At 56.3% G+C, this 12,620-nt stretch overlaps 1 protein-coding gene across 1 annotated transcript; it reads right to left on the bottom strand.

Annotated features, from left to right (window-relative positions):
• Window positions 1-3,037: 3,037 nt before the first annotated feature.
• LOC128848347 (fibrinogen-like protein 1-like protein) lies at window positions 3,038-9,817 on the bottom strand. Its single transcript, XM_054048327.1, has 2 exons — window positions 9,656-9,817; window positions 3,038-5,596 (listed from the first exon to the last, which is right to left on the bottom strand). Exons 1-2 carry the CDS (start codon window positions 9,657-9,659, stop codon window positions 4,917-4,919), a joined length of 684 nt encoding a protein of 227 aa, XP_053904302.1. The 5' UTR covers window positions 9,660-9,817; the 3' UTR covers window positions 3,038-4,916.
• Between the last annotated feature and the right edge of the window lie 2,803 nt (window positions 9,818-12,620).

The following is a 12,620-nucleotide window of genomic DNA, read 5'->3' on the forward strand; positions in this document are numbered from 1 at the left end:
ACCCCAACCCCCTGCCCCAGGTCGGAACCCCCTCCTGTACCCTAATTCCTCCCAGACCCCAGACCCCACACCCCCACCCGCACCCCAATCCCCTACCCCAGCCCTGAGCCCACTCCCGCACCCAAACTCCCCCCAGAGTCCGCACCCCAACCCTCTGCCCCAGCCCGGATCCCCCTCTGGCACCCCAAACCCCTAATCTCCAGCCCAATCCCAGAGCCCGCATCCCCACCGGAGCCCTCACCCCTCCCTGCACTCCAACCCCCAGCCCCAGCCCAGTGAAAGTGAGTGAGGGTGTGAGAGCGAGTGACTGAGGGAGGTGGGCTGAGCTGGAGTGAGTCGGGGTGGGGCCTTGGGGAAGGGCATGAAAGGGGTTGGGTCAAGGGCGTTTGGTTTTGTGCAAGTAGAAAGTTGACAACCCTACTTAAGGACCTTTGAAAAGCAGCCTCGTTTGCACCGCTCCTGATACGAGGGGCCAAGGCGCCCCCGGACATGAGAACCACAATAGGCCAGAGCAAAACGCTGCGTTAGAAATCGGAGCTCAGGCTGCCAAGCGTACGATAGCTGACAGACAGGAGATGCGGGAATTAAGGTTGTGTCTTCAGCCAGCAACTGGTGTTCATCCGTTTGCACCACACACACACCTGTAGGCAGGGCCACTATTTCCTTATCTGTCTGCCTGTTTAGCGTCTCTCGGTCCTTACTGTGCCCATCACCGTGGTGTCTGAGTGGCAAACCAAGGGTTTGACGTGTGCATATGAAACTGCCTGACTGGAAGGACGTGGTTTGGTGTGGATCAGTGACTGCTGGGGCGATTGGTGGCAGAAGGCTCTGAGGTCCTGTCTCATTCCAACCTGGCTCATTCCAACGGCTTCTACAGCTGAGAGCAGCCCAGTCTCCTGCCTGGGTCCGACGCAAACCAGGAAGTACAGGACCACGGTTAATAAGAGCAGCTCAAAAGATCATTTTCGCTGAGCCCAGCCCTGCACAGATTTCCAGCTTGGGTTTGCATTTTCAGCAAAAGTTCTTGATTATTTTCTCCCAACCCCCTTCTGCCTCCATAATAGCCAGCCACCCCGTCAGTCCCATCCTGGGGCGCTCCAGGGACAGCGTGTGTGCATGTATGTGTACGTCTGTATATATGTGTATGTGTACATGTGGGTATGTATGTGTGTACGTGTATGTGCACATGAGTGTGTGCACATGTGAGTGTGCACGTGTATGTGTGTACATGTACCCCAGTCAGATGTATACATCTGGATTTCCTTTGAAAGAATTTTCAAATTGAGCTGATCAAGTGCAATGGCAAAGCACCCAATTCCGCTGCCCCCCAACTGCCTTCGCTGCTTTAACGTACAACCTGCTCCGGTGACACCTCTGACTCCTGAAAGCCCTAACGCTCCAGGGGAGCAGGCCGTGCCCTGCCCTTCCCTGGCTGCCCCGGGTGTTACCTCTGAGGGAATCGTTCCAGATTCCAATGGGTGGCAGGTCCAGGGAAGAGCCTTATCTGGGGGGAGGCTGTACCAGACCCGCCCGACCCAGGCAGGCTCTCAGGTACTCTCTGCTCGGGGCTGATAAGCCTCCTTAGCAGTTTCTCTCCAAACAAATTCCAGTTCAAGACACCTGAGAGCTCCACAGCAGGGCAGCATCCCCAGAGCGCAGCAGGGCGGGGTTAGGGGGAGCGGTCGGTAGCAGCACCTGCCCCTCGTACGGCAGGAGCCAGAAGTGCCAGCCACGTGCTGCCTCCATCCCCAGAGGCCAGGTGAGAGTGAATTCCCACATCCCCGCATGATTGGTTCCGTCACTCTTCTACACTTACATGGATTTCCAATGTCAATGTTTCTAACATCAGCTTTGCCAGCTCTCCTTACACCTTTGTCTGCCTGAGCAAAAACCTGAAATGCAGCTACCTCCTCCTGCTGGGTGACTATAGACCTTAATGACAGACCTCGGAACTGCTTAGTCAAGCTGACTAGCTGCAGCCCCTCGGGTTGCCTGCTCTAAGGTTTGCTGGCCAGGCCACAAGTCATTTCTGTGCCTCTTCCCTGCTCCTTCTCAGCATTTGAACATCATTCGACTAGTGTGAACAAGAGTCTATACTGGGGAGAGCCCAGGGTGAGAGAGTCACTAGACTCTTGTCAAGGCTGCTTCCCCACTCTGAACTTTAGGGTACAAATGTGGGGGCCTGCATGAAAACTGCTAAGCTTAACTACCAGCTTAGATCTGGTCCACTGCCACCATTCCCAAGTGGATTCCCTTCCCTGGGAAGCCTTGAGAAACCTTTCACCAATTCCCTGGTGAATACAGATCCAACCCCCTTGGATCTAAAAACAAGGAGAAATCAATCAGGTTCTTAAAAAGAAGGCTTTTAATTAAAGAAAAAAGGTAAAAAACATCTCTGTAAAATCAGGATGGAAAATAACTTTACAGGGTAATCAAACTTAAAGAGCAATAGGCCAGAGCAAAACGCTGCGTTAGAAATCGGATTCAAAGTACAGCAAACAGAGGTAAACACTCTAGTAAAAGGTACATTTACATGTTGAGAAAACAAAGTAAAAACTAAGACGCCTTGCCTGGCTGTTTACTTACAAGTTTGAAATCTGAGAGACTTGTTCAGAAAGATGTGGAGAACGTGGATTGATGTCTGGTCCCTCTCAGTCCCAAGAGCGAATGACTTCCCAAACAAAGAGCACAAACAAAAGCCTTCCCCCCACCAAGATTTGAAAGTATCTTGTCCCCTTATTGGTCCTTTGGGTCAGGTGTCAGCCAGGTTACCTGAGCTTCTTAACCCTTTACAGGTAAAAGGATTTTGGAGTCTCTGGCCAGGAGGGATTTTATAGTACTGTACACAGGAGAGCTGTTACCCTTCCCTTTATAGTTATGACAACTCTGGTTATACAGTGCTCTGTATACATCTGTGAAGCAGGAGTGCTGAAACCCCAGTCACAGACGGGGTCCAGCCTCAGAGAGTGCCAGCCTGGCCCTGGGGGGTGGGGGTGGGAGGGCGACACGGAGAGCAGTTTGGTCCGATGAAGGGCACTGCTGCCAGGTGGCTCATGGGGAGGGGCGGGGGTGGGCTGTGGCGTATGAAGAGTTCAGGTTGTTTTGGAAGGGGAGGGGTAGCCATGTTCAGGGGGGAGTTGGGGTGTGGGTGGGACCCCAAGTTGGGGGGAATAGTGCAGGGGAACCCTGGGTTTGGCAAGGAGCCGCCAGTCAGCAAAACGGCTGAGCGAGCTGGTTGCCCGGGACAGGCTGAGGATGTCCCCGCTTGCAGCGTCATGCTCCAGCCTGGCGAGGGATGGCTGGCTGGGGAGGGCACCAAGCGCAGCCTGCAATGGGCAGAGTGGGGGGTGGGGGTGGCTCCCACCACGGACAGCGGAGATGGGAGGCGGGAAGGGGAGAGGTCAGTGCCCTGGGCAGGGGGATCCCCCGCTCCCCCACTGCAAAACAGCACACCCCCACCTCACCACCAGCAACCGAGATGGAGGGGACAGCTCAGTGCACGGGGGGGGGCAGGGGTCCCTGATACTCCCAACTGGAAAATAGCAACCCCCTCCCCCCTGTCTGCACCCCAGATGCTGAGGAGGGAGGAGGAAACCTTCCAGCTGCACCTCAGCGGCTCCCAGCTTCCCTCCCCCTGAAAATATCCCTCTTTCCAAACCTGCCCCCCCAAACTCCCTCCTACGCACGCTCTCCATGCAGGCTCTGTCAGGAAGGCCAATTAGACAGGGCCTTGTGTCCTGGGGATGCACTGAAGGGCCATGGTCAGGAGGGGAATGGAAAGATGCAGTTTGGGGGGGGGCAACACCCCTTCACTTTCCCCCCCCATCTTCACCCCTGCCAGTGGACCAGCCAGGGCTACGTCATGGCCCATCTTTGGGCTATAGCCCACGATTTGGGAGCCCTGCCCGAGGGTGAACTTCATCAGGCCCAGCTGACTTGAATCCATGGCGTTATTCTTTAGCCTGTTCGTTCCCTGTTCAGGGGGTGCTCCTGCCCCTGGCTGTTAGCATTAATGGTGTTCAGCATCTGGTCACAATGAACTTTGATTGAAGTGACTGAAGCCAAACAGGCAGGAAATGCTCAGAGATGCTCAGAGGACGTCAGCCTGACAGATAAATACACTGCTAGGAGCTGGATTATACCTTGTGATGGGTGGAGTTAAAATCTCATTGACACAGCTGTGAGGATGCACTCTTCATTTAAGACAGCTGGAAGCAACAGGTAAGGGGGCCTCATGTAGAACAAGCCATGATGGCATGTGCCCAGAAACTAGCCCCCAGACTCCACTGCCAATTTCTGATCCCCACTGGAACATCCCCAGGGCCCCAAACTTTGACTAGCCCCTTGGGTTGAAGAGGGACACCAATATCTTTATTGTGCGGTTTCATTGCACGTCTATCTAATCTCAATGGTTCATCAGCAACTAATTACTGTTGCAATGTTTTCTCATGTAATAACCATATTTATTAAAAACACAGAGGCCAGGTTTTTGAACCCAAACTCACCACTGCTAATACATGAAGGATTAAGATGTAAAGTCCTGGGTTTGAGTCATCTTCCCATTTAAATGCTCAATTACAGTTGCTAGAAATCCAGTGTCATGATTCATTGATCACTAATGCCAAGGGGCAGTGGCAGGGCTGGGAGAAGCAGAGGTTAATGTGGGTCTAAAGTTGTAGTGAGTGACATGGCTTCCAGCGAGGCAGAGTGGAAGTGGGGCTCCAGTTATACACACCAATCACACTCTTCGTGTCCTTCGAACGCACCAGCTGGGTCAGCTCTCAGCATTTATTCCAGCGAATTTACCGTGCAGAAGCCAACAGGGAAGGGGGTGAGCAGAGTGGAGGCATTGCAGGGACTGCACTGATTAGGTGGGGGATGGCGCGCCGTGTTTGATTTAATATTGTCTCCCCTTCTTAGCGACGCCGGCTCCCAAGGAGGATGGGCTCCTCCTGCCGGACACAGCACACGTCTGTTGGCTTAACCAGGATGAGGGAAGACTTGCACTCCCCACTCTTACAGAACCCTTCCCAGTAGATGTAGCCTTTCCCATTGAGCAGGACGTTCTGACACTTGTCGTACCACCAGCCTCCATAGCTACTTGCGCAATTCCCACTGGCCTGGTCCTGATCCTTGTCAGTCGTGCTGAACTTCATGTTGTCGTGTATGCCCCCCAGGCCGGAGTGGTAGGTGGTGAGATAGTCCTCGCTGTCCCCAGAGTACCTGCCCAGCCTCAGCGGGTACCCGCTGGGCTCATCCTCGACACTGAAGATGTCGAACTCTGCGTAGCGGGTGTTGTTGAATTTGTCCTCCACGACAAAGCGGACCTTGTAGATGTTCTGCCGCGTGAGCAGGGACAGGTACCCGTTGCCCAGCCAGTAATCCTGCTGCACGTTCCCAAAGCCGTACTTGTAGGTGCTCCAGGACTCCTTCCAGGTGATCTCTGTGTTGTAAGAATTTCTCTGGACAACGGTCCAGCCTTTGCCTTCGGTGTCCATGTCACACCACACCACTCGAGGGGGAGAGCCTGCCGGCTGGATGACATGGACCCCGCTGGGGCTGTCCCTGGGAATGTTGCTGCAGTCTTTGGGGAACCCTGAAATGCCACGAACATCAGGTTAAGGGGGCAGGTGCGGGGGGGGGGCGGGAGAGAGCGCTAGCTAGCTCGATCAAATCAGCCTGGGGTAACTGGAGGCTGGGTTTTAGAGGCAGGTCCTGTGTATTTCACAATACTACAGCCACAGAATCCACCCCGGCCATTCCTGGCCACAGAATCCGGCTCCAGATCTTACACTTTCATTTTACCAATAAAATAAAATAAGAATAGTTTCTTGCTCTGCTGGTTTTGAAGAAACCTTAAAGAGATGAATCAAGTGTAAACCAAGGCTCTGTATCCTTCCTGAGTCTGTACTGCTGAAGAAATCGTTTGGGGAGGGTGGGGGAGACGCTGCCAGATCCATCTCAGCGAATGTTAATTATGAAACCCATCAGTGACAATTTAAATGGGAGTTTTCAAAGAGCCTAAGGGAGTTTGACACCCGACTGTGATTGGAATTCAGTGGGATTTAGGCACCCAAATCCCTGTGGAGCCTTTGAAAATTCCAGACATCCTATCGAGGGGCTTGTCTTTGGGGCGGAAATTGTCCCGAACTATCCTGGTAGAATGAGAGCACTGTGGTTATACTGCCCCTCCCCTCCCCAGGGTCCTCCCTCGAGCCTGAGCCCCCCCCAGCTCCCCTACCCCCCAGACAATCCCCCTGTGTGCCCCTCCCCCATAGCTGAGCCGAGGGGGAGGAGCTGCTGAGCTCTGCGGGGGCAGGGGCTCAGGGCCACCTCTGGAGCTGGTTCGGCCCCTGGCCTGCCTGGGCAAGACCCTGAGCAGCTCCCAGAGCCGCTGGAGGTGTGGGGAGAAGGGAATGAAAACCACTGACAAGGAGGAACTGGCTCTCCCTGCTGCCTGGACTCTGGGGGCAAGGCTTCTAGGCATGAGCGAGAGATCCCCAGCTGTTAGCCGGGGCTAGCCCTAGTATAGGAGTTGGTGAGATGGAAGGGTAGAACTCCCAGCCAATTTTGGGGGGGTGCCTGGTTCCCACATGCTGCCCTGTGGTTGGCACCAGCGCTCTTCAGTCACTGCCGGGGGCTTGGCAGCCGTTACCGGAGAAAGGGATAACGAAGCTGTGTAAAGCAAACAGCCAGTCGAGCAGCACCTCCCCCACCCCGGCTGGCCCATTCCCAGGCGCTGGAGGCCTGCGAATGGGAGTAGTGGGCTCACTAGCGCAGGCTGGCCTTGCGATCCCTTCGGAGAACTCAGCCTTTCTTTGGGCCCAGCGCTGGCGGGGGGGCTGGAAGGTGCATTCAGTGGATAAGTGGATCTAGGGGTGACCCCGGCATGGGGGAGAGGAGCAGAATCAGGCCCACGATGCCCTGATATCGGATATGGCAGATGATAGAAGCCCTCCGACGGGTTCTCTACTTATCCCTCTCGACCTTCTTGTGGGCCAGGGCCCCGTTGCCCTGCACGGGGCTACGCAAAGGAGTGCCATCATGGACAGCGCAGACAGAAGCATGAGAGAGCTGGACTGGAACCCTGCAGGGGACAGAAACCACTGGACATGAGACCAGGAGAGAGTTTCACAAGTGCCTAAATCCCACTAGAAGTCACTGGGATTTAGGCACTTAAGTGACTTAGCCACTCTTGAAAATGTTACCCTTAGACGCTAAGGCCAGAGTTTTCAGAGGGCTCAACTACTGGGCCAGATTTTCAGAAGAGCTCAGCTCCCAGGTAGGCACCGCAGGACATGGCTGGATGTTCAAAGAGGCTCAGCATGGGGGGGGTGGGCCCAAGTCTCTGGAGACGGGGTGAAGCCCACCATTCACCTCTCCCCCGGCCCGGCCACTGTCTCCGTCTCTGCAGCCGGCCCGATTAGCACACAGCTGGGACCCAGCTGCATGGTAAAAAACATTCAAAGATTGCGGCTCCGATGTCCTGGTTCCCGGGTCCCAGGCGGGTCAGGGCCGGCTGGAGCGCTCCCTGTGGTGGGGAAGGAGCTGCCTCCTCTCTCCCCGCGCTGCACCGCTGCAAGGGGAGTGCTGCTCAGAGTAACCCCCTCTGTCCCAGCTCCCCCCGTCCACAGTCACTACCACCAGCCGGAGGGCAGTGCCCGCTCACCCACACAGAGACAGCAGCTGGGCAGCCTCCGGCAGGGCTCTGCCCCCCTCAGATGAGCGCCAGGTGAGAGGGGCCCAGGGCACAGAGCTGCTGTGTGCCCCACGCCAGGCATGCTGCCCCCTGCACTGCAGCCCAGCAGCCCAGAGGGGGACACGCTGCTGACACTGCAGCTGTTCTGTGGGCCCAGCTCAGGCCAGGCTTAAAGTGGGCGGAGTCGCCAGGGGCCACAGTCCTGGCCAAAAAGAGTTCAAAATGGAGCCAGGTCCCCGAGGGGTGCACTGTAAGCGCTGCCCTAGCAAGGGCATGGCCATTTATTTCAGCCGGGATTAACATAGACACCCCTCCCCCTCCCCACACATGCTTTTCCCAGGCCACCTTCAGCACTCAGCGCAGGGATTCACAATGACCTTGCCGGGATCAGCAGCCCAGAGCAATCCAGACTCTTGGACAGAAACCGGCTCATTCACCCCCCGCCCTCCCCCCCACCCCCAGGTATATCTATCACGGCCCTGGTATTACATCTTGTGTAGCTACAGCCCACATAACGCAGAGCACGGCATATGCAGCCCCGAATGGTAAATAGGTTGAGAACCCTACAGCAGAGGCTCACGTGTGAAGCTCCAGAGGTCCCAAGTTTGATTATAGCTGCTGCTGGCCCATGACAGTTGCAAAATGGCAGCTTTTTGCTGGGCGGGGCGGGACGCGCCGGGCAGGGGGTGTGTGTGTGTGTCAAACCAGAACAGGCTAAAGCCGCACTGGAGTCCGGCACCGTGCTTTCTGTCAGCCATCAGTGTATTCATGTGGTGTTGCAAAGTTAGAAAGTCCACAACTAACCCCAAAAGTGACCGTGATACAAACGTGCAAATGAATTAGAGAGAGAGAGAGAGAGAACACCATGTAAACGACACACCGAAACACACTGTTGCAATGGAAACACTTTGCCCAGACATCATCCACAGACAGATTTCATTGGAAACACCTTCTTTTTGGAGCTGCCTGGACCCCAAATTCTTCAGACAATGTTACAGCCCAAGTAACTGTGACATGCTGCCAGCAATCTCAGGTATCCCTGTGAGAGGGAGGAGAGAGGCGTAACCCATGGCAGGCAAAGGGTTAACGCTTTAAAGGAGAAGGATTTCAGTAAGTCTAACAAGCCAGAACTACAATGTTTGGAACTGAAGTGAAATAACAATCTGGAGTCACTCATCCTTGAAAACACGCCTCCCCTTCTCCAGACGCCCCAGAGGAGCGGGGACGCTGCCAGCTAGCAGCCGTTCACACACTGTAATAGTCTAAGACACAGAGGGCCTGAGTTTGACCTGTGACCTTGGAAAACTCATTACACTGCACCATACCTCAGTTTCCCCATTTTTAAAACATGGCTTATCCTAGTTCCTTTGTGTTCTAAAGTACTTTGGCCCCAATGCCCAGAGGTACCTGGGGCAGGGAGGGAGGATTCCTGCCTAGGGTCCAGCAGAGCGCTGGGCAGGGGATCCCCGCCAGGCTCCTGGTACCCCATGGCCCCGGGGCAGTCTTTACCCACCAGGAGGCACTGCCAGACTCCTAGCTAGCCAGGCTCATGCTGCAGCATGCACTTGCTGGGGGAAATGCTGCTCCGTTTCAAAGGAAAAGCAGCATGTACCTCACTGCGCCCCCATCCCTTGTGCCTCGGCCAGGCAGGGTCGGGAAAGCAGAGGATGCACCAGGGCTCCCCTCCCCCTTGTGCACCTGCCCGGGCTGAGGGGCGGCACTGAGAGGAGTGCAGGCTGCCCCTCTCTATGCGGTAGTTACTGCGTCTGTCTGGGCACGTTCCTTCCTGTGCCCGGGCACTCAGGGCACATGGTGTCCCACAGGGGCCACATAGCATGCCCTGCCACTGCACCTCCCCCACGTGCCCACACCGCCTGGGGCTCTGGTGCCCACCACCAGGCTCTGGCCCTACATCTCCAGGCTGTGTGAAATACTGGGCATTTCAATAAAACTCACCCATCCCGACGCTGCAGCTGAGCGGGCGAGTTAGCAACCTGAAGTGTCCCACTTCCACATCAGAAACCAGAGCCAGGGCTCCATGCCTTTATGGGGAAAGCGCCACTCCACATCCAGCTTATCTTGCTTTCTCAACTGCTGGCCTCAAGCCTGGCCTGTGGGTAGGGAAGGAGCCCCCACCGGAACGTCTGCCCAGCCTTTATTTACCGCAGATACCAGATTTCTTGGGCTCCCTCCCTCCTCCCCGAGAACGCCAACGTTTCTGAAGCCGGGCAGGTGTGAGCCAGGGATTTAATTTCTCAGTGGGACTCTGCGGCATTACCGTATCATCGGCCTTCCAGATGAAGGACGCACTAAATGGAGAGGATCAAGCCAGAGGAGATGGCAGGAACGGGGGTTGTGCAGAACGTGATGGGGGTGTAACGCTTGTGCCAGGTGGTATTGGCAGTGACAAGGACGAGAATCAGGATCTCGGAGTTCCTCTTAGCATTGCAAAGCAGAACCAGCTGGAGCGTCCCTCCCAGAAATCTGGGAAACTGACCAGCACGCCCCTAACAGGCAGCTGTTGCCCCGTTGCGAGCAGAGTCTGTGTCCAACACACGAGAACTTTTATTCAGAGGAGAAAGAAACGCAGTATGAACTGGGGAAACCACCACAAGAGTGACTCAGCAGTATGTGAACTGTGAGTGAAACGCCCGCCCTACAATCCATTGGGCAGCAGCCCCTTGCCTCAGTTTCCCAGCTTGCGATGAGAGAGTCCAATGGACGAATGTCCCTTTGGCACACCCCTCCCATTTTCCCTCTGCTGTCCCCGTACCCAGTTTACGGGCCCAGCTCAGCAGAGTTTGAGAGTTCAGGGGGTGTTCGGGGGGGGGGGTTGGCCTCCTGCCCCAGGGAGAGAAGGGGTGGGCCAGGGATGCCTCTGCCTCTGCTCTGCACCGCTGCTGCTCCATGCTGCCGTCTCTGCCTGGAGCTGCGATGCCATGCTCTGAGGGGCCTCCAGCCCGGAGTGAGTCCAGCTCTTAGTGACTTCCCTGGCTAGGGGGAACCTCGCTGCTGCTCCCCCCTGTACTGTCTTTCACCACAGCACCGGCTCTATGGTGCCCAGGTCAACCGGCTTCACAGTGTTTTCAGCTCTAGGGATCACTGAGAAGAAACCAGGACTTCCAGCTGAGTCCAGTCAGCTCTGTCTTTAAGCACTGGGCAGACCCAACGTTTTGTAGGCGCCTTTCACCAAACCCACACACCCGGTGGGAACCCCTCTCCCCACCGCCCTCGGACTTTCAGTACCATTTGGTATCACTAACCCCTGCTTAGCACGTGAGGTTACAGAGACTGAACCCCCGCTCCCGTCATTGTCCCGACAGGTCACGGCCGGGTGAGGAGATACCTGAGTGGGATGGGCTGGAGCGACTCTGCGCTGCTGCTGCATCTGTCCCACAGGAAAGAGGATCAAACTGGATTCATTCAGCGACTGTCAAGGCAGCTGCTCTCTGTGTCCCAGCTCTCTGGCTGGGATACAGGGGGCAGGAACTGGTGCATTAGAGGGAACAGCTCCACGTCCGTATAGTTCTGGAAAAGAGCACCCAGGCGGTTCACCCGCATGCACGCTTCTCGACCCTGCAACCTGCCAGCACCTGGCACACGCCATTGAAATGTGCAACAAAGGACACGAGATGGGACCTGTTTATTTTGTTGCACGTGGCACCAGTTTGTTTAGTGTGATGTGCTCCAGTCTGCTCATTTGGGGACCAGGTTTTGGGATGAGGGGGAGTTTGTGCTGTCACACAAACAACGAATGAATTTCCCACATGCAATTCATGCTGCCTCCCCCCCCCGCCCGCACACCCCGAATGCCAGCTGCAGCCGGCCCCATAAGTCTGTCTGCCCCAACAAACTGGTAAAGCAGCTTCCAGTGGATTCTGGCTGATTCTGGCTACGCATCTGTGAGGAACTGGGACTGTTCTTACTGTGGTCTTTGAATGCTGACAGCGGAGTGTGGCTGGGATAGTCTGCATTGGGGGATGGGAGACTGACCGGAGAATACCTGAGCGTGTAACATGAGAACCCAGGAAGGGGTTAGAGGCCAGGTGACACCTTTGCCCAGGAAACTGAACAAAGGCTGTGGGAGGGGTCGCTGAAGGGAGAGTTTCAGGAGCTGGCTGGTGGAATGGCTGGGAGGCAGACAGGGCTCTGACCTCCCAAGGGGGCTGGGGTGCCCGAGGACCCCAAGATGGACCTAACTGAGGGGGTCCTGTTTTCTGTGCCTGCGGGACCTGTCTTGAACTGTGTCCCTGTTGTCTAAATAAACCTTCTGCTTTACTGGCTGGCTGAGAGTCATGGTGAATGGCAGGAAGCTGGGGGTGCAGGGCCCTGAGTCCCCCCACACTCCGTGACAGGATCACCCCCATCAACTGGGCGTGCTGGGCCGACCCCATGCACAACAGGGGCATCAGCGCGGCCACCCTGACGCTCTGATTGTGACTCGGGATTGTGGGGGCTTCTCACCTGTCCCATGGAAACGTGGCCAAAGGCGCCAATTGTCCCTTCATCAAAATGGCGCCATCTCCCACTGCTGCCAGCGGGGCTGAGGCCTGCGCGAGGGCCGCCCCGTCCCCATGCTCTGTCTGCATGTGGCAGGCAGGCTGCCCTCTTGACGCTGGCTGCCACCTCCCGCTGGGCTCCAGGAGGCTGAAGCCGAGCCCACAGGCAGACTGGCTGAGGCCATGGTTCAGGGCCTGGACAGCGCATGGGGACTGTGAGGGGATGTGGGGGGAAGGCTGAGCGGGTTGCAGGGGGGTGTGGGGGCAGGGATAGGGGGCAGGCTGAGGGGGACAGAGGGATATGGGCATGAGGGAGACAGAGTGTGCAGGGGGAACGCTGAAAGGGGTAGTAGGTGTGGGGGGCAGGGAGAAGGCTGAGGGGGCCAGGGAGTGTGGGGGGCAGGGGGAAGGCTGAGGGGGGC

Source organism: Malaclemys terrapin, chromosome 13 (assembly GCF_027887155.1).
Source record: "Malaclemys terrapin pileata isolate rMalTer1 chromosome 13, rMalTer1.hap1, whole genome shotgun sequence".
In the NCBI taxonomy this organism is placed as follows: domain Eukaryota; kingdom Metazoa; phylum Chordata; order Testudines; family Emydidae; genus Malaclemys; species Malaclemys terrapin.